Genomic DNA, 20,997 nt, shown 5'->3' on the forward strand with positions numbered 1-20,997 from the left:
TGACATGGGCTAGATTCATTCCTTTTTAAAGCACTTGGAGATCTTTGGATAGAAAGTGCTTTGTATAAATGCAGACTGCTGCTTTATTTTAACCTTGCTTTTTCTTTCTCTCTCAATTCAGGCCACTAGAAACCTTGCCTGACTGCGAACCACAAGGTGTAAATAACTCTTGTGACATTTCCAATGTTCAGTTTTTTGTCAACCTGGAGGTCTGGGTGGAAGCTAAGAATGCCCTTGGGAAGGCTGAATCTGAGCACATTGATTTTGATCCTGTGGACATTGGTAACTATATGCTTTAATTAAGATCCTGACATACTGAAGAATTGCAATAGAACTAATCGTTACTGCTCTGAATGTTGTTGAACTAGGATGTAGATGCTGTTTCTATATTGTAAAATACTTCAAGCTGATGGCAGCAGTAGTTCTGTGCTCAGAAAAGTAGTATACTATGGAGTAGGTCCTGAGCAGGGCTGGGCGGAGGCCTTGATGTGAAAGGTTATTCTGATTTTTCTCTCCCCACCTCACTCCATATCTGGGAGGCGGGGAAGAAACAGCCTGCTACCCAGCTAATTTCTAATGTAAAGTGTAGCAACCAATTGCACCTACCAATTCCCACCCCAAAAAAAACCTTTCTGGCAGCCAATTATCACCAGAGTAGAGTCATGTCTTCACTGGAATTGGAAGGGTGCCATAGAAACCATTATAGTATAGTCCCCTAGGCAGGGGTAGTACTACTCCAGCCATGTTTATGCAGCTGTAAGAAGGACTAGAATCTGGCCTTTCATTTCTGAAAGGTGGCAAATTACAGACCTCATTGTTCAGCTTTTCTGCAATACATTATCTCCTCCAAAGAACGAGTACTCTCCAGGCATCTGGTACTGTCAGTGAGTAATCTAGAGCAGAGGCGGACAAACTTCTTGGCCTGAGGGCTGCATCAAGTTTACGGGTTAGGGGAGGCTGTGCCTCCCCAAACAGCCTGGTATTTCCTGCCCTGCCCTCCATCTGACCCCCCCCCACTTCTTGCTCCCTGATGGCCCTGCCAGGACTCCTGCCCCTGACTGCCCCCCAAGGACCCCTGCCCCAATTCAACCCCCCTGTTCCCTGCCCTCTGACTGCCCTGACCCCTCTTCACACTCCCAACCACCACCCTGAACTTCCCTGACCTCTGTCCAACCCTCCGCCGCCCACCCCTCCTCCCCCCTCCCTGCCCCCTTACCGTGCTGCGTGGAGCACCAGTGGCTGGTGGTGCTACAGCTGTGCTGCCCGGCTGGCGCCAGCCACACCACTGCGCAGCATAGAGCACCAGGTCAGACCCCAACTCTGTGGTTGCACTGCCTCAGGAGCTCACAGCCCTACTGCCCAGAGCATTGCGCTAGCGGTGCAGTGAGCCGAGGCTGCGGGGGAGGGAGAACAGCAGGCTAGGGTGGAAGCCTCCTGGACCAGGAGCTCAGGGCTGGGCAGGAGGGTCACGTAGGTCGGATGTGGCCCGTGGACTGTAGTTTGCCCACCTCTGGTCTAGATAATAGAAAAGAGAAATGAACTTGTAAACCAATAAAAATATTCCGGGTGCGTTAAATACCATACTTCATGCTATACATATGAATTAAACAGTACAGCACTTGGATAATTCAGTACTTTCTCATTCTCTTCTAGTGAAACCTCTACCTCCACACAACTTAGCAGTCAGTTCAAGAGAACTACCCACTGTCTTGAAACTGTCATGGGAGAACCAAATTACAGTTGTTGTGATGGAGCTGAAATTTAATATTCGATACAGGATCAGTGACAGCCCAGACTGGATGGAGGTAACATTATTTTAAATGTTTTAGTGACTTCTTGGACACTCTGCCACACTAATCCAGAGTCTCCATTCACCATCGTGCAGCTGAAGCTCGTCTGTGGCTTCAATGCCCTTCCTTGGTACTATATAAGCCATGCTTTCCTCAGTGTATTGCTACCTCCAGAAGTACTGCTTTACTGCATGACATAAATTATTTCTCTTCAGTGATGTTTAGTTTGGGGTGTGGGGGTGTTCTGTTCCATTATGTATTGATACCTATGACTGCTGATACCTTTTCTCTCATTTAGTTCGCCTCTTTACTGTGCTTGGGAAGGGACTCTCAGTGGTTTCTTAGCTCTGAGCCTGAGCAGACCTTTGAGGAGAAAGAGGCAAGGATGGACATGGAGGTTGCCCCCCCCCCGTCCCTTAACAAACATTTCATTGTCACCTGACAAGGCAGTAATGTCACCACTATCGTTGGTTGATGACTTTAGGCTATTCCAGTAATGAAGTGATGAAGCAAGTCACTGGTACCTTGCAAATTTCCCTGGAAGAAGTCTAATATTCCCATTGCAAGCTCCTGGACATATTGAACAGCTCTGTCTGAGCATGGTGGTACTACCAATTAATAAAGCCCTCCTTGACTCAGCCAAGAACAGCTGGCAAACTCCAGCAACAGCCCATCACCACTACCCCCACTACATGCAAGCAGGTTGATAAAATCCCTGGCTGGAACATAGTATCTTTTGAATTTTTATTCACTCACCCAGCACCAAATTCTCTGGTTGTGGATGCAGTCGATGAAAGGGGCAAGCAACGTCCCCTTATAAGAAAGACCAGAAATATCTAGACCTTTTTGGTCATAGGTATTACTTGTCAGCAACATTACAGTTTACAGTTCAGGATAGCTAATTACCAAATGCTGATGTCGAAATATGACTACCTGAACTATGAGTAGTTCAATGTTTTTATTGACCATTTGCCACAGAAACACTGAGAACAGTACAACTTCATAATAATGGAGGGTCGGTTCTTGGCAAAAACACTGCAGTTTTCAATCGATGCAACAGACACTGAAGCCTGTTTCAGTTTGTCACCACCACAGTAGTGATGACATGAGCTTCCTGGCTTCAATTGTCTGGGTTTCAACAAGAGACAATCCCCAGTAGAATATTTACCTTTCGATGGCAGAAGCTTTTCACAAATTCCACAGACTAGTCGCTTCATACCCTGAAGGACTCTGTGGCAACACTTCAGTCTTTAGGGTTATACACACCTACAAAAAAGAGGATGTTTAGCAGGTCTCAGTCAGCACAAAGATTCTGCTCTGTTCAATTTTCTGCCCAACGTTGGACACCAGAAAAAACAGCCAGGAGGTCAAGATTTTCAAAGAAAAAGCCTGAGGCTGCCTTGACTACTTCATCCTAGTCTCCAGCATTGTCCAAACACCAGTTTGGTTGTTTGGACAACAAGAGTCCAGGCTGCATGACACAACTCCCCTTCCTCATTTTGGGCACCTCCTCTCTCTCTTTTGTCAAGCACAGGAGGCTGTAACATTGGACAAATGGATATTGGAGGCCATTACTTTTTATTATGCTATCCAAATTACCTTTATCCTGCCCTTCCAGCCTCCTTCCCTGTCCCTGTTCAGGAACTCTTTATGTATTTTCTCCTTTGTTTTAAATGTGTTTTTTCTCACAACAATAGGGAATGAACAGCATTTTGAAAGAACAAAAAAAGGATGGGTAAGACCACTAAAAACTGGTTGGGAGATTTGGCAACTGATCTAGTGTCTTAAAAAGTGAGTTAAATAGTTTCAAAATTTACTAGAGTTCAGGTTGTACGATCCCTTAGGCTATATCTATGCTACACTTTTGTCGATATAATTTATTTTGCTCAGGGGTGTGAAAAAATGCACCCTTGAGCGACATAAGTTAGCACTGACCACACTGGCACATCTGTCAGTGTATGTTGGTGGGAGACCTTCTCCTACTGACATAGCTACCGCTGCTTGTGCAGATGATTTTCTTACGTTGACAGGAGCCATCTTACAGCAACGCAGCTACATCACTACAGCTGTGTCACTGTAAAATCACTAGTGTAGACATGGCTTCAGATAATGTGAATGAAACAATCTGTGGTCATTTTCACTTTCTGGTATTCACAGTGCTAGTCTACCTTGCAATATTATTTCAAATGCTTTCTTTCAGAACTTCTACCCTCATTAGAAATCTTTCCACAACACTTCTGCTGAGTTTAAATTGTGTGAGAGAGAGAATTTGGTTTGTCAGTCTCTAACCACACATTTCTTCTAATTGCCTTCATCTTGTTGGATGATAGCCATTGAAAATTGCAGTAGGAAAATCTAAAATAGAGTGGTTCTTATTTTGCTTTTTCTACTTTAACGTCAGAGAAGGACAATAACAATTTTTACTGTAAAGTTCTTGTCCACAAACATTAAGGACTGATTCAGGCTAAATACTTCTGATGCTCTGAATGAAGATAAATAACCAGGTTTACAATGTGGAATGTGTCACTAGAGCACTCACCAAAGATATATACATTGAACACAAGGATTAATTTGTGACTTTGATCCTGATATTTTATGTGTTTATGCTTGGTTTTCCAGCATGTCTCATTAGACGTGTATGAACTGGTGCTCTTTAAATGTACTTTTGTATGGAGAATGTTTGACTTTTATATTTAGTTTAGTTTGCAGGTTTATTTCATAATTAAATATTCTGACAATAGACCCTTCGTCCTGTCATCTGCTGCAAGGGTGTTCTCAAAAATCATGGCAGTCATAGCAGCCTACCTCTGTCATCTAGGACCAAGTGCCTTTTCCTACCTTGATGACTGGCTTCACTAGGGTCAGTCATTTAAGAAGATGTGATCAGCAGTTCAAACAACAACTTCATTCCGAAGTCTAGGCCTGCAGATAAATATAGAAATAGATCTTCGCCCCCATGCAACAAATTCTCTTTATAGGAGCATTTCTGGATTCGATAATGGAGAAAGTTTATCTCCCTCTCGACAGGTTCCTTGCTCTGAAGGACCTTATCCATAGAGTGCAGCTCAGCCCTCAAGTTCTAGCAAGGACACGTCTGCAACAGCTGAGACACATGGCATCTTGCATTTTTTTTGTTACACGGAACACCAGATTGCATCTTTTGATGTCTCAGGGATAGCTCAGGACAGTTTCTGTACTCAACAAGCACAGTCTGAACAAGCTGGTATCTGTAGGCAGTCAAGTCCTTCAGTCATTCACCTCGTGGAATAATCTATCCAAGGTTTGTGTAGGAATCCCATTCAGCCAGAATCTCTCTATGGTCATGTTAACATTGGACACCTTCCTGTTGGGATGGAGAGCATATTTTGGTCCTCTTGAGGCCATCTGTCCTAGACTGTGAGAAGAACAGCACTTGCACATAAATCCGTTGGTGTTAAGAGCGGTTAGAAATGCTTGCATTCATTTTCTTCCATTACTCAAAAACAAGTCCATCAGTATCATGACAGACAATGTAGCTTGCATGTATTATTGGTAATCAGCATGAAGCATATTGCCCCTCTGTGCCAAACTGATAAATCTTTTGAAATTGGTACATAATCATCTTGGCTTCTTACCTCCTGGATATACAACAGACACTGGCAAATGACCTCAGCAGACATTTCTCCTTAAATTATCAATGAGAGATGGACTCTCAAGTCCTCAATAAAATATTTCTAGCTTGAAGATTTCCAGAGGCTAGCCTTCTTTTTGCCATGGTTCCCAACACAAAGTGCAGAAAATTCTGTTCCAGAGCATAACTGAATCCCTATTCTCCAGGATATGCTTTTTCATTAAATGGACAAAAGGTTTTGGTTTTTTTCCTTGTCCTCCAACTCCGTTACTCTTAAAGGTCTTTATGAATATCAGACAGGACCAAGCCAAGGTCATTTTCATTGCACCAACATGACCAAGACAAGTTTGGTTTCCTTACTTCATCAGACTTGACTCTTGTTGTCCATGGCAGTTCCCAATCAAACCTAGACTACTATCTCAGCATTCAGGTGACGTGCTTGACACCAGTCTGAACATTCTGCAACTGCAGGCATGGTTCCTCAGTGGCTCCTGCGACTAAAAGCTGCATGTTCATTGGAAGTACAAAATGTTTAAAATCGCAGAAAAGAATCTACAAGACATACTTTAGAAATGACCAAGATACAATCTTTGGTGTAACCAGCACCATCTTTCTCCTACCGAGTTGTCTCTTTCCACAATCTTGGATTACCCATTGGAATTAAAAACTTAAGGCCTCTGTGTGAGTTCCATCAAGGTTCATTTAGCAGCAATAACAGCATTCCATGTGCCAGAAGGTTTCTCGATTTTTTTCACTCCTCTGACCATAGTGCAATTCCTAACAGGCCTTATGAATCTTGTATGCTGCTTTGAGATCTCAAACTGGTTCTTAACAATCTCATGAAACAGCCCTTTGAGCCACTTGCTACGTGCTCGTTGCTACATCTGACTATGAACAAAGCCTTTTTGGTGGCCATCCCTTGTGCTCAAAGGGTTGGGAAGGATGGAGGTTCCAATGGCAGGCCCATTGGAACTGTGTTCTCCAAGGAGAACGTATCATTACAATCCCATCCAAAGATTTTTCCTAAAGTTTCTTCCGAGTTCCCCATTAACCAAACTGTTCTCTTTCCAGGGTTTTTTTTCTTGAGCCAAATCAACCTATGCAGGAGTCTGTCTTTCATACACTAGATGTTAAGGGGGGCATTAGTCTTTTACTTGAACAGAACTAGGCCATTCAGAAAGACCCATAGACTTTGTCTGTTGCTGAGAGGTCTAAGGGCGCATCTGTCTCCACTCAGAAATTCCTAAATTGATAAGAACATAAGAACGGCCGTACCAGGTCAGACCAAAGGTCCGTCTAGCCCAGTATCTGTCTACCGACAGTGGCCAAGGCCAGATGCCCCAGAGGGAGTGAACCTAACAGGCAATGATCAAGTGATCACTCTCCTGCCATCCATCTCCACCATCTGACAAACAGAGGCTAGGGACACCATTCCTTACCCATCCTACACCATTCCTTACCCATCATTATTGCCTGTTTATGATTTCATTGAGGTGCTACCTCCTCATTGATTGTGCACTCTTCTAGATCAGTCTGTCTGCAGCCGTATTCCAGTTGCTGAAATCTACAGGGCTGCAACGTAGCTCTCAACGCACACCATTGTGCCTCAGTTCATGCTGCAAGATTAGATGCTGCAGTAGGCAACAGTTCTTTCTTCAGTGGTAGACTGATCCAAAATTCCCACCTCCTTAAGGGATTACTTCTAGGGAGTCACCTAAAGTGGAGCATCCACAGGGACACTTTACTCAAAGAAGGAGAGGTTATGTACCTTGTGCAGCATCTGGAGTTCTTTGGGATGTATGTCCATGTGTGGGTGCTCCACAACCTACCCTCCTCTCATCTTCTCCGGAGCTGCCTCTGTGGGGCTTTGCAGTAGAGGGAGAACTGAGGGCAGTTCACCTGCACAGCCCTATGTAGCCTCAGTATGGGGTACAAAGATGGATAGGGCACATGCAGAAGCTGAATTGGCACTGCTATGAAAAATCTCCAGTCAAAGGTGCAGGAGTTCATGCACACCTAAAGTGGAGCACCCAGAGGGACATGCATCTCAAAGAACTACAGTTACTGCACAGAGCGATTTTATTCCATTGTACTGAGGCGGAGAGGTTAGTTTCTTTTCCTCTGAGTAATTTCAGTCAGAAGACTAAACCACTGATAAACACTTTGAGAAGTCTTCTGTCAGGTGTTCTAATGGTCTTACTCTGAACTCGTAAGGTGTTAATTCTATGTGCTTGATAAATTGTTAGCCACTTTTGTTGCCATGTGAGGGATTTGCTATGACAAATGTGACTGAAAGTTATAATAGCAGGAGATTATATTCTTAGGGTAGATGTGACTTTTATTTATTTGGAGGTTCTGGGCCTATCATGTTGTTCTGAGGATTGTATTTCCAGGATGAAATACAAACTTGTTTAATTTTGTTTGCCACTGCTACTGTATGAATTTTAAAATGTGTATATGACAGTTCTGAGGCACTTACAGAAAGGTCTTTACCTACTACAACATTTCTAAATCTTAACTAAAACACACACAATATGTAATGTAAAATTTGGATTAGTGTGAGTTTAGAATGGCCGCATTAATCACAGTGGCAAAGCTTATGAGTGAGTTATGAAGAACCATCTTAAACATGAATAAAACCTTTTATAGTTCTTCACGTTGATCTTTCTCATGACACGTGAATCTTGTTTGCTGGTAACTTTTTAATATCTCTGCTTGTAAAAACTTGTATACTAACGTGAGTCTACTATGCAGGATTTAGAGGAAGAACACTTTTTTGTTTTTTGGGGGGTTTTTTTAGTGCCAATTTCTGTGTAAAATTCCATAAAAGCTATTTTTAGAAAATTGTGATGTCATGATTTAAGGTCAAATATATCCTAAGTCAACATGACTAAACCATAAATGCTTTATATCATTGGGAACCGGTGATTCCTAGCTCTTAAACTGGATAAATTAGGGGTTCATGTCATGGATGACTTTCCATATATTGGACATTAAGATTGTGATTAGGCCAAAGCAAATAGTCCTACCTCTGAACCTGGGACCAGAATAATCTTACAGTGGGAGGGGGAACTGCGTGTATGAGAATGCAGGGATGGGATTTCTGCAGTAGGTGTTTTTAACATATTACAATGAAAAATGTGAATTACTTAAAAACCATTCAGAAATTTTGGAATAATTAAAATAATCCTACATGAGATGGATTATAATCCAAGTGAAGTGCAAAATACATATAGCTGTCCATATGGACATCATGACCCTGTATGTATATATTCTGCATCAAAAAAATTATATTAATTCCACTCTGAGAATGAAGCTCCTGGACGTCAAAGAATGCATAGTTATGACTGAAGTTTCAGGGCTTGATTCCGTGCTGTGCTAAATCAGTAATCTAGGGCACAGGGCTCCTAGTGTTAGGTCTACTCATAAAAGGATTGTAGTGATACACGGGTTTAACTGATCTTGCTGGATGGCTGGTAACATTTTTAATGACCTCTTTTTACCTTTTACAGGTTCCTCCTGAAGATACAGCTTCACACAGAACTTCATTCACTGTTCAGTCTCTTAAGCCTTATACAAAGTATGTGTTTTCACTTCGTTGTATGAAGAAAAATGGGTTGGGATACTGGAGTGACTGGAGTGAAGAAAAGAGTGGGGTCACATCTGAAGCAAGTAAGTAGTATTTGATATTAAATTTTATTTTTCTACAGAATTAACTATTGTGATACTCCAAAATACATGCAGATGTCAGGCTGTGGTTGCTTGAAGTGTTGCCCCTTTTAACAGATGTTGATCCTGCTGGGAAAGATTTAAGTGGGTTCTGCTGACTTGATCACATGGCCAATGACTTTCAAGAATAGTGGGAATAGCTTTATTGAAGGGATCTAGGATGTGGGCTGAGTAGTAGGCCTAAGGTGGTAACCCTAGAGGGAACCAAGCCTGGGGAAAAGGCTTGAGTTGAACTATATCTTCATTCCTTTTTTGTTAAAGCCAAACCTTAAGAACAGAGTCAGGTTGGTTTTTTTAACAATACAGTGTTTAACACTGTATTGCATTGTATAGGTGCAGTTAAAGCAGCACTTTGGTGCTATCCTTTTTGTGTTACTAGTCTGGAAGTTTCTTAGTTTTGGTAGATTTTACGGCTTGACTTGCGTGGAATTCTTAGCAGAGGTTAATTATCTATGAGCAATTGTCTCTTTGAGAGGGAGTGTAGTGGATGTAAGTTTATAATGCTTAATGTATAATGTATTCCACCTTCAAGCTAGTTACAGTTACCTGATTTTTAAGAGTTAAAAGAAAGCAAATGTGTATAATTTAACATACTATTGTCCAGCGATATTGGCAGCAATCTTGCTAATTGATGGGAGATGATAGGCTTCTTTTCCACATTCACTGCCGAAATGGTACAGTGGGGATTGCAAAACTTTCTTAGCGCATTCACTTGTCACTCCTTTGTGCTAATTGTTCCCAGTAGAATCAAATCTCTGCTTCTCCCATAAGAAGGTTGAATAATCATGATGGTCCCTTCTGACCTTAGTCTATGAATGGCAATATTTGTGGTATTTGTTTTAATGATCAAAGATGTATACTCCATTTTTTCCAGAAACTTTCCAGATTACTAGCAGTTGCCCAAATGTTCACTTACCATATAATATAAAGCATAGAAGGGGAAAAATCTCCTCCTGCCATCCACAAATTGTTTCCCCTTGGTTTTGGTTCCACTCCACAAGACAGGTGGAAAGTGGCCGTTGTTGAGCCTCTACCTTAATGGTCTTAGAACCTTGCATAAAACCATAAAATGCAGCAAAGCTGCCAAAAGTTCTAAACCATGATTGGTCTGTGGGTATTTTTATTAATCACTTTGATTTTTATATTAAAACATTCGTAGGTGAGATTTCAGATTCCCAAGAATACAAGTTCCAGGAGAAATAGTAAACAATCTAATAGCAAGATTCAGAATATCCATTCAAAGATAATAGTCATATTTCTGTCGTGTTAGTAACCCATGTGTGGAAGGTCTTCTAAAAGATTGAGCACGTTCTCCTGCCTTACACACCAGGAGGACACTGGCTCTACTCTAAGACACCTCATGTTGTTATTCCAGTTAAAAATCTCTCTTTTTTTGAGGAGTGGGTAAGGTGGGTGAGCTAATATCTTTTATTAGACCAACTTCTATTTTGCCAGAACTTGGGAATGGGCGACAGGTGGATCATTTGATGATTATCTATTCTGTTCATTCCCTCTGAAGCGCCTGGCATTGGCTGCTGTCGGAAAATACTGGGCTAGATGGACCATTGGTCTGACCCAGTATGGCCATTGTTATGTTCTGTAGATGTGAGAGAGAAGCTTTCAAGTTTACACAGAACTCTTCTTCAGGTCACACTTGTGTCTCTCATATCCTGGGACCAACATGGCTATGACAACACTGCATACAATCTTTTATTTTTTTAAGTATTTTTTTTTGTGTCTGTATGGAAGGATTCCCAAGGAAATACTGAAACACAGCATCATCTAGCTTGAATATACTTTCGTTAAAGAGATGCAAGAGACTAATGATATGCTAAAGTATGATGAGTTAAAACCAATGAAGAAAATCTCTGCATCTCTCTTAAATTTGTTTTTTTTGTTTGTTTTTTTAATATCAGAACCATCTAAGGGACCACCTCTATGGAGGAAGATTGGCATATCTCACTCTCCAAACTCCTGGACTGTGCATCTGATATGGAAGGTAAGTAGTAGTATTACAAATAATTACCTGATTGCACAAGTCTTTAAGGCACAATAGAAAAAGTTTATAGGCACTCTTTTTTTTTTTTTTTTTTTTTTTTTAATTCAGATTGATTTTTTTTTTGTGAAAGTGAAACAATTTCTTCACCTCTTACATAACTTGAATATGTAATTAGAATAGTCCATGTTTTATGATGATCTATTGCATTCTCTAAGCTTATTATGTTGTGTAACGAAAATAGTTTTTTCATGAATATTTACATGTGCATTGGAGTGTGGATAGAAAAAATAGCTATCATCTGTCTTACTGTATTGGAACTAAGTTAAATTCTGTAAATATTAGATATAACCAGTATACAGAGAATTCTTTCTAGTTGAGGCATATTCTGACTCCCAGCCCAGAGACCATAATTTGTCTGTTTACTGGAGACAGTTTCTGTAAAATACTTTTCTTTTTTAATGAAAGCTTGTATCACTCTCCCAGTGTGACCGTGTCATAGCCTGAAACAGCTGTGAGAGGTGTGATTTGACCTTCTGAATGTAACTGGTACATAAACTAAAGACCATGGTGTTACCTACAATACTCTCATCTGCAGGAGATTATCTTCCTTATTTGGACTAATCAGTCCAAATTTGAGAAATTTAGGGACAAGGTAGACCCAGGCTTTCCTTTTTAACACTTACCTGTTGCTTGCTCTGTCTGGAAAAAAAAGGTGGGAAAAGCTCTTCTGATGCTCCATTATCTTCTCTATGGCACAACTATCTAGCATCTGCAAAGGCGAACTAGAACTGAAATCTGATTTCTTATCTCTATTTAGAGAACGTATGTGGTGATGATGGAGAAGGGAGAGGATTGCTTAGGGTTCTCAGATAGCTGAGAAGAGGGAATATTACAAATAATGTAGAGACAGAAGTGTCTTTTTCCTTTTTCTGACTAATAATAATGCCTAGCTCATATGCAGCACATTTAAGGGAAACCTGTTTAATGTCATTTTGCATTCCAGTTAAAGCCTGAGGCCCAATCATGCAAGCCTTTCACATGTGTAAGGATTTTTGGTGAGAGAGAGAGGGGTTTATGGGATTGGATGCTTGGTTTCTGTTGTCACACTTTTTTCATTATTGTGTAGAAATATCACATGCACAGAGCAGAGGAAATCAAACTTTTTAAGACTAAGTACAGAAATTAATCTTTCTTTTTGGATGGCACAGGTGATAGAGGTCAGCATCAATAAGACATGAAATAAAACCAAACCACTTTTTAACAGGAATTGGATCCTTCTGAAGCCAATGGAATAATCTTAAAATATGAAGTGACTGTCAGAGCAAGACCACCTCTGTCATGTCCACCTGAAAAATACAGTGTTAATAGCACAAACCTGACTTTAAATTTAACAAATGGAACATATGATGTGACAGTAACTGCTCATAACAGGATTGGTGGATCTCCCCCATCGGTTTTGCTTATTCCAGCAAGTAACTCAAAAGGTTAGTTTCTTTCTTGATTTTTTTTAAGAAATCAGATGTATTTGTAATTATAAAAACAGGAAAGTCTGCCAAATAAGAATTCTCCCCCCCCACCCCCAAAAAAAAATCTTAACTCTCTTGAGATGTTATCTTTAATGAGCTCACATAAGTCCCATAATAGCAATATAATACGAGAAGAGCCTTGGTTTTCTTTCTTTGTATTTAAACTACCACTGTATTTATAAACTGTGAGAATAAATGTGAAAACTCCTTATTATGAGTCTCTTCAAATTGGGGATTCTCTATCTCTTACACAGTGTGGCCGCATCTTGACTGACCACAAATCAATCTCCCTTCCCCATAGTGATTGTGCAGACTACTTCCTCTCCAGTTCACTACCGCGTAACATCCCTTGTGCGAACTGTCATAGTATTAAATTATTTGTGTATTTTTAGCCATATATAATGTGGTGACCTTTTTGTTTTTAGTGGAAAAGTTTAACCCTCCCATTTCATGCTCTACTCCCATCCATTCTGTTCCTCTTTCTCTGTGGTCTAATCACCTTTTCTCTGTGTAAGCTGCCCAGCCATTTTGTAATCTTCTCTGTCTGCTTCCCTTATTTCCTTCCACCTACTGGTCACTCCAGTACCTGTTCCCTCTCCTCTTAATGTATCAGAATGCCCCCTAATAAAGGTAACAAGGCTGGTTCCTCTTTGTTTCCAACCACTGAGCTCTCCAGACTCTTCTTTCTATAGAAGAGCCTGGAAGTCACCTGTACAAGCAGCTGGAAATGTGTAGCCAGCATCATGTTACCTGCCAGTTCTCTCCACACTGTCAGTAAGGTAAGGTGCAGTCTCTAGATCACAGTTTGAAAAACACTTCTTGAAATGAAAGATGATGGTGTGAGCAAAACATCTGCTGCTTTTATTCTTCTGCTGCTATTGTACAGCATTAGGAAAAAGATCGGATTCTCTTCCTCTGAAAGTCAATAGAATATTAGCTGGGGTTCTTAGTGGAGGAGGGGCACAGGGAAGAACAAGCATTTTCCCAACCTTGTGATCCTAGCTTTTTAGAAAAAAGACACCTCTGTCTCTACACTGTTTGTAAAATTCCTTCTTCTCAGCTACCCTATAACCTGGGACTGCTTACTTATTGATGTTTGGAAAGTGCTTTTGAATTTTGAAATTGTGTTCTTATTCTCCCAAGGAATTGCAGATTAATTGAGATATCTAATGTTCAGAAAGACACGGATTTCTTAATGTCTTCTCTCGTATGTGCATAGAATCATAGAAATGTAAGACTGGAAGGGACCTTGATGGGTCATCTAGTCCAGTCCCCTGCACTGATGCAGGACTAAGTATTCTCCAGATGACTGGTTCTCAAATTTACTTGATCACTTTGTGCTTTCTTTGTCTGTAGTTGTTTAAGGCCGACTCCCACAAGTGCTTATACCGCCACCCAGCTCTGAAAGCAGTGGTTGCTGGCCGGGCACCCAGATGGCTGCTCTGTACCAGCAGCAGCACAGAAGTAAGGATGGCAGTGTGAAAAGTGATATCACTTTTTGCAGCAGACTTAGCTCCCTGTTGTATCTTTACTTCTGTGCTGTTGCTGGCACAGTGCTGACAGCCAGAACCCTGCCACCTCTAGCTTGAGGGATTGGGTGGGGGGAGGAAGGAGATCCCAAGCCTGGGTTGCCTTCTGGTGAGGGAATGAGTGGGGAGGAGAGCTTTGGCAGCAGGGCTCCACGTGTGCACAGCACTTCTACAGGAGCCCCAGCCACTCAGGGCTGATGTCCAGAGCTCGCTCTTTCTTCTTCTTTTTTTTTTTTTTTTTTTTTTAAAGCCATACATGCACATCTCCCTTTGGAGGCCTGCCCCATTGTTTGAGAACCTCTGATCTAGATAATCTCTGACAGCTATTTGTCTAACCTATTCTTTAAAACCTCCAATGACAGAGATTCCACAACCTCAGTAAGGAATTTGTTCCAGTGCTTAGATACCCTTGCAGATAGGCAGTTTTTCTTCATGTTCAATCTAAATCTCCCTTGCTGCAATTTAAGCCCATTACCACTTCTTCTGTCCTCATTGGATAAGGAGAATAATTTTACATATTTGAAAAGAGGAGGGTGATAAAGATTGTTATAGACTGTTATCGTGTCTCCCTCACTCTTCCTTTTCTCACTAAACAAACCCAGTTTTTTCCAGTCTTTCCTCAAAGCTCATGTTTTCTAGACCTTTAAGCACTTTTATTACTCTCCTCTGGACTTTCTCCAATTAGTCTACATTTTTCTCAAAGTGTGGTGTCCAGAGTTGAACACAGTACTCCAGCTGAGGCTGTATCTGTGCTGAGCTGAGTGGATGAGCTACTTCTCAAGTCTTGCTTACAATACTTCTGGTAATACATTCCAGAATGATGTTCAGTTTTATTGCAACAGTATTACATCATTAACTCCTATTTAGTTCGTGATCCACTATAACCCTCACATCCTTTTCTGCTGTATTGATTCCATATGCAGTGATTTTCCATCTGTACAGTTGATTAGGCCTTCCTAAATGTAGTACTTTGCTTTTGTCCTTATTGAATTTCATCTTATTTATTTAGACCATTTCTCCAGTTTGTCAAGATCATTTTGGTATCATCTGCGAACTTCATAACTCTTACTACCTCTCCTATCTTGGTATCATCTGTGAACTTCATAACTGCACTCTCTATGCCATTATCCAAATCATCTATGAAGATATTGAACAGAACTACACCTAGGACAGATCCCTATGGGGCCCTGTTTGATATGCCCTTCCACCTTGGCTGTGAACCATTGATACTATTCTGAGTGTGCTTTTCTAACCAGTTTTGCAATCACCTTATAGTAAGTTCATCTAGGCTATATTTCCCCAGTTTGCTCATGAGAAGGTCTTGTGAGGGGGTATCAAAAGACTTACCCAAAGTTAAGATATATCACAGCTATTGCTTCCCCCTATCCACAAGGCTGGTTACCCTGTCAAAGAAAGCTATTCGGTTGATTTGACACAATTTGTTCTTGACAAATCCATGTTGACTGTTACTTATCATTTTACTATCTTCTGGGTGCTTACAAATTGTTCGATTATTTGCTCCATTATTTTCTGGGTACTAAAGTTAAGTGGATAGGTCCATAATTTTCTGGGTTGTCCTTATTCCCCTTTTTATAGATAGGTACTGTTTGCACTTTTCCAGTCCTTTGGGATCTCTCCATTCCACGAGTTGCCAAAGATGATCGCTAGTGGCTCAGACATCTCTTCAGCCAGTTCCTTAAATATTCTAAGATGTATTTAGTCCAGGCCTGCCAACTTGGACGTGTAACTTGTTCTTTCCTTGTTTTAAGCCTCTGATCCTACCCTGTTTAAACTGTTCCCTATGTTAGTCATCTGATCACTTCTGACCTATTTGGTGAAAACTGAAGCAAAAAAAGGCATGTAACACTTCGACCACTGCAGCATTTTCTGTTGTCTTGTCTTGTCCTCCTGATTGAGTAATGGACCTGGTGTCCTGCATCTTCCTCCTGCTTCTAATGTATTTGTAAAATGTTTTCTTGTTACTGTTTTTTTCCCCTGGCTAGTTTAATCTTATTTTTTTGCCTTGGCCTTTCTAATTTTGTTCTGACATGCTGTGTGTGTATTGTTTTTTAAATATATTCATCCTTTGTAATTAGACCTAGTTTCCACTTGTTGTATGAATTCTTCTTTGAGTTTCAGGTCATTGAAGATATCCTGGCTAAACCAGGGTGGTCTCTTACCATACTTCCTCACTTTCCTAAGCATCAGGATAGCTTGCTCTTGTGCCCTTAATAAAGTCTCTCTAAAAAACTGTCCTCTCCTGAACTCCTCCCTCCTCCCCCACCTCCCCGCCACTTAGACTTGCTTCCCACAGGATCTTCTCTGTCAGTTCTGAGTTCTGCTAAAGTCTGCTTTCTTGAAGTCCCATTATCTTTATTTCTGCTGTTTTCCTCCTATCATTCCTTAGAATAACAAATTCTTTCATTTCATGATAATTTCACTCAAGCTGCCTTCTGTCTTCAAATTCTCAACCAGTTCCTCCTTATTTGTGAGAATCAAATCTAGAACAGTGTCTTCCCTAGTTGCTTTCTCCACCTTCTGTAATAAAAAGCTGTCTCCAGTGTGTTCCAAGGACTTGTTGATGATCAGTGCCCTACTGTATTATTTTTCCAACAGATGTCTGGGTAGTTGAAGTCCCCCATCACCACCAAGTCCTGTGTTTTGGATGGTTTTGTTAATTTAAAAACCACTTCATCCTGGTTAAGTGGTCTATAATAGACTGCTACTGTGACATCACCCTTGTTTTTTACCCCTTTTATCCTTAGGTGGAGACTTTCAACAGGTCTGCCTCCCACTTCTATTTCAGTCTTAGTGCAAGTGTATACATCTTTGATATACAAGGCAACACCACCTCCCTATTTTCCCTGCCTGTCCTTCCTGAACAAGCTAGACCCTTTTATATCAATATTCCAGTCAGATCAAGTCTCTGTGTGACACTTATGTCATCATTATGATTATTCACTATTATTTCTAGTTCTTCCTGCTGATTCCTCATACTTCTTGCATTAGTATACAGACGTCTAAGATGTTAAATAGGTTTCCTATCTATATTCCCTCTTGTCTCTCCCTTGTCTCTGCTGTGATTGCCCATGTTCTTGCCAGATTTTGACCCTTCCCCCTAGTGTCCATGTTCTGGACATACCTGTTGGCTTTTGTCTTCTGCCCCCGTCAAACCTAGTTTAAAGCCCACCTTATTAGGCTAGCCAGTCTGTATCCAAAGATACTCTTCCCTTTCCTTGGCAGGTGAACCCTCATCTCTGCTCAGCAGTCCTTCTCAGAACAGCATCCCATGGCCAACGAAGCTGAAGCCCTCTTGGCAACGCCATCTGCACAGCCATGCACTTAACTCCAGGATGTCTTTGCCTGGAAGGATCAATGAGAACACCACCTGTCCCCTTCCCCCCCATTTCCCTCACTCTCACTCCCAAAGCCCTGTAGTCGTTTCCGATCTGCTCAGGATCATACCTCACAGTATCATTCGTGCCCACTTGGATGAGCAGCACAGAGTAGTAGAGGACCACATGATCCTCTGCAATCCTTCTGTAATGTTTCAGATATGGGCCCTTGACAGAACAACACCTAGGATGCCAGGTCCGACCGCTGATGACCTCCATCCCCCTTAGAAAGGGAATCACACCCCATCAGCACCCTTCATTTCCTCTGGGGAGTGATGGCCATGATCCTTCCAGCCTTGTTGGTACATAGATTCTCCTCCTTCACCTTTGGGGGAGACTGTTGCCAGGGCAGCATACCAGTTTTTCACTCTGTGGATGGTGGGCTGGGAGCAGGGGTGGGGAGCGCTGTCTGCTGCTTGAAGTAGCTAGTAGCCAGGTTCTTTCTTGTGAAGGAGCTGTTTCCTCCTCCTTTGGTGGTACTACTGCAGTCCTCTTCATCTGGATTGGTTTCTCAATTTTGGAGGTCTCCATATGCATATTTTCAATGAATTCGTCACGTGCACAGATACTCCTCAATGTAGCCACTATTCCCTATAGCTCTCCTATCTGCCTCCTAAGAGAGTCTACCAATAGGCACATCTCTCACTGGATGGTCTCAGCCTGTGAGGAGACCATGAAATGAGGAAAGCCCCAGTCTCTGCAAATCCACACCAGGACCTGGGTAGAGGAATCTGTTACTGGATTCTCTATCCAGGCAGAGATGCAGGTGGAGGAACCAGGAACAGTGGTGGTATTAGCAATGTGGGCCTTTTCAAACCATGATGATTTTATTCTTTCTTCCTCTCAAACTCCCCTGTCTGCACCCCTCTGTTCACTAGCTCCCTTTGGTCATTTAGCATCTGGCTTTTAACCCATCTCTCCCAGGTCAACGCTACCCCTCTCATTAACACACAAGAGAAGGGTGATCAGGGAGACTCAAGGATCAAAGGACAGTAGGCTAGAGCCTTACTAGAGAATAATCAGCTAGCAGCTTAGTAGGCCTCTTGCCCCTACTCCCACTAGTCTCCAAATACAAAATCCCCAACAGACTGCACTGTAAGCTTTAAGCAGGTCGAAAGAAAAAGCAAACGGACAAACAAGCTCGCTCACCCCCAAGAGTTAATGCTTGCTCCTTCTTCAGCAGGGGATTTCCCTCTTCCCGTTCGCTGCTCCCTGTTCACATGTTACAGAATTGCATCAAAATGGCTTTCTATGCCGACTAAACTTTACTCATGTTGAAATTTCGATGGTTTAATTTACTTCAAAACGAGAGTAACTATGATTCCACAGAATAGCAAGTGCAGGTTCCTTTGTGCTAGAAGAGAGCTATCTAATGAAGATGTTCTATATTAATGGAATCTCATTCCTTTTTTCTCATTCTAGCTTCTGTGAAAGATATTAAAGCATTTCCTAAAGATGGCAAGCTTTGGGTAGAGTGGACGGCTCCTGACAATAGTGTGGTTAAATATGTGATTGAATGGTGCATGGTGTCCGACAGCTCAGACTGTAGCACAGAATGGCAGCAGGAACTTGGTACTTCTCAAGGCACATTTTTAAAAGGTATATTTAGCAAACAATATCATATTAAAATATATTGTACCTATTCTAGAACTTAAGAATAATCAAGACCTTTCATCTCAATAAGGTTTCTAGAATAGTCAAAACCTTTCATCCTTCAGACCTTTTGGATGTATTCAGTGGCTCTCTTACAACAGACTCACTTATGAATAAACAGGATCTGGAAGAAATGCATACTTGTATAAAACAGAGGTAAACAATAAAAAATAGGAAATGTTGTGCTGAATTGTGAACAGCATGCTGCCGCTGGTGGCTAATGCTTAGTGAGTCACTGCTGAAGGACATAAGTGCCAGGTGGATCTTTCACAGGCAGTTAAAACTGCTGAAAAACCTAATTTTTTTAATAAGTTAAAAATTGCCGCATGATGATATGAAAGTTGGTATTGATGTGTATAGTGGCAACTCAAAATAAAACTGTGTGTAAATCCTAGGGCTTGAAACAATTCAAGAAGGGAACTGTAGCTTTGAAAGGCATGTCATCAGATTAAGACTTCACAGAAAACCTCATGATATATTATCTAGTATTATTAAATAATGAAAGAACTTTAAAATCTAACTTACCTATCCACTGTCTGTTCTCATTGTTTTGCTCTGGCAATGCAGTTGGTTTGGACAGTGAAACTAGACTTGGCATCCAGTTTCATCTCCAGGTTCTCAGGAGTAGCACAATCCTTGTACAGTGGCACAGTCCTGTACACAACAGTTGCAGGGAAATAGCTTGTGCTTCTTTTTATAAATTAATTGAAATACATTTTGTTTCATTAACTTTAAAATTTTGGACCTCAGCTATCTAACTGATCCTCTAACTAGTCTCTTTTGAATGATTGATTGGCAATACTTTAAAAAGATATATCTGGCTTCAAGACTAAGCTTGATAAGTTTATGGAGGGGATGGTATGATGGGATAGCCTAATTTAATTAATTGATTAATCAATTAATTAATTGATCTTTGACTATTAGCGGTAAGTATGCCCAGTGGCCTGTGATGGGATGTTAGATGGGGTGGGATCTGAGTTACTATGGAGAATTCTTTCCTGGGTGTCTGGTGAGTGTTCCCACATGCTCAGGGTTTAGCTGATCGCCATATTTGGGATCAGGAAGGAATTTTCCTCTAGGACAGATTGGCAGAGGCCCTGAGGGTTTTTTGCTTTCCTCTGCAGCCTGGGGCATGGGTCACTTGCTGGAGGATCTCTGCACCTTGAAGACTTTAAATCATGATTTGACAACTTCAGTGGCTCAGACATAGGTTAGGGGTTTGTTGTGGCAGTGGGTGAGGTGAGATTCTATGGCCTGCGTTGTGCAGGAGGTCGGACTATCAAAATGGTCCCTTCTGACCTTAAAGTCTATGACTCTATGACTTTAGAAAAAGGAAATTCAACTGACTTTCTAGGTGTAAGGTACATTGCTAAACTGTTTACCAAAACTGAAGTAAAAACTAAATATTTCATTTTGACTGAACTCTTTACTAAAACAATGTTTTCCTTTCAATTCTTGTATTAGGAGATATAAAGCCATTCAAATGTTATTTGATAACGGTTCATCCATTGTATACTAATGGTCAAGGAAATGGACAATCTACAAAGGCATATCTTCAGCAAGGCAGTAAGTACAAAATACACATATTATTTAAATTGACCTTTCTTGCTAACATAATATAGTCACGGAAGTGGGAGAGAGACCTACTAGGTCATGTCAACCATCTCTGTGCACATACAAGAATTCCCACTATTGTACACTTCTTATATTAGTGGCTTTCTCCAGTCTGTAGTTTTCAAATGACTTTGCTGCTTTCCTTGAGAAGC

The 20,997-nt window shown here is 41.2% G+C and overlaps 1 protein-coding gene across 5 annotated transcripts in view; it reads left to right on the forward strand.

Moving 5' to 3' along the window:
- The window catches only part of IL6ST (interleukin 6 signal transducer), a 54,286-nt gene that overhangs the window by 15,590 nt on the left and 17,699 nt on the right, over positions 1 to 20,997 (forward strand). For 4 of the 5 annotated variants that reach the window (XM_030566061.1, XM_030566060.1, XM_030566059.1 and 1 more), the window contains 7 exons: positions 122 to 282; positions 1,654 to 1,805; positions 8,913 to 9,072; positions 11,046 to 11,128; positions 12,393 to 12,612; positions 19,001 to 19,177; positions 20,696 to 20,797. In XM_030566061.1, coding sequence (XP_030421921.1) covers positions 122 to 282; positions 1,654 to 1,805; positions 8,913 to 9,072; positions 11,046 to 11,128; positions 12,393 to 12,612; positions 19,001 to 19,177; positions 20,696 to 20,797 — 1,055 coding nt within the window. Of the gene's footprint in view, positions 1 to 121; positions 283 to 1,653; positions 1,806 to 8,912; positions 9,073 to 10,434; positions 10,463 to 11,036; positions 11,129 to 12,392; positions 12,613 to 19,000; positions 19,178 to 20,695; positions 20,798 to 20,997 lie in introns of those variants that run through there. The other variant, XM_030566062.1, reaches the window with a different exon arrangement.

The sequence above is a fragment of the Gopherus evgoodei genome, chromosome 6 (genome assembly GCF_007399415.2).
Source record: "Gopherus evgoodei ecotype Sinaloan lineage chromosome 6, rGopEvg1_v1.p, whole genome shotgun sequence".
Lineage (NCBI taxonomy): Eukaryota > Metazoa > Chordata > Testudines > Testudinidae > Gopherus > Gopherus evgoodei.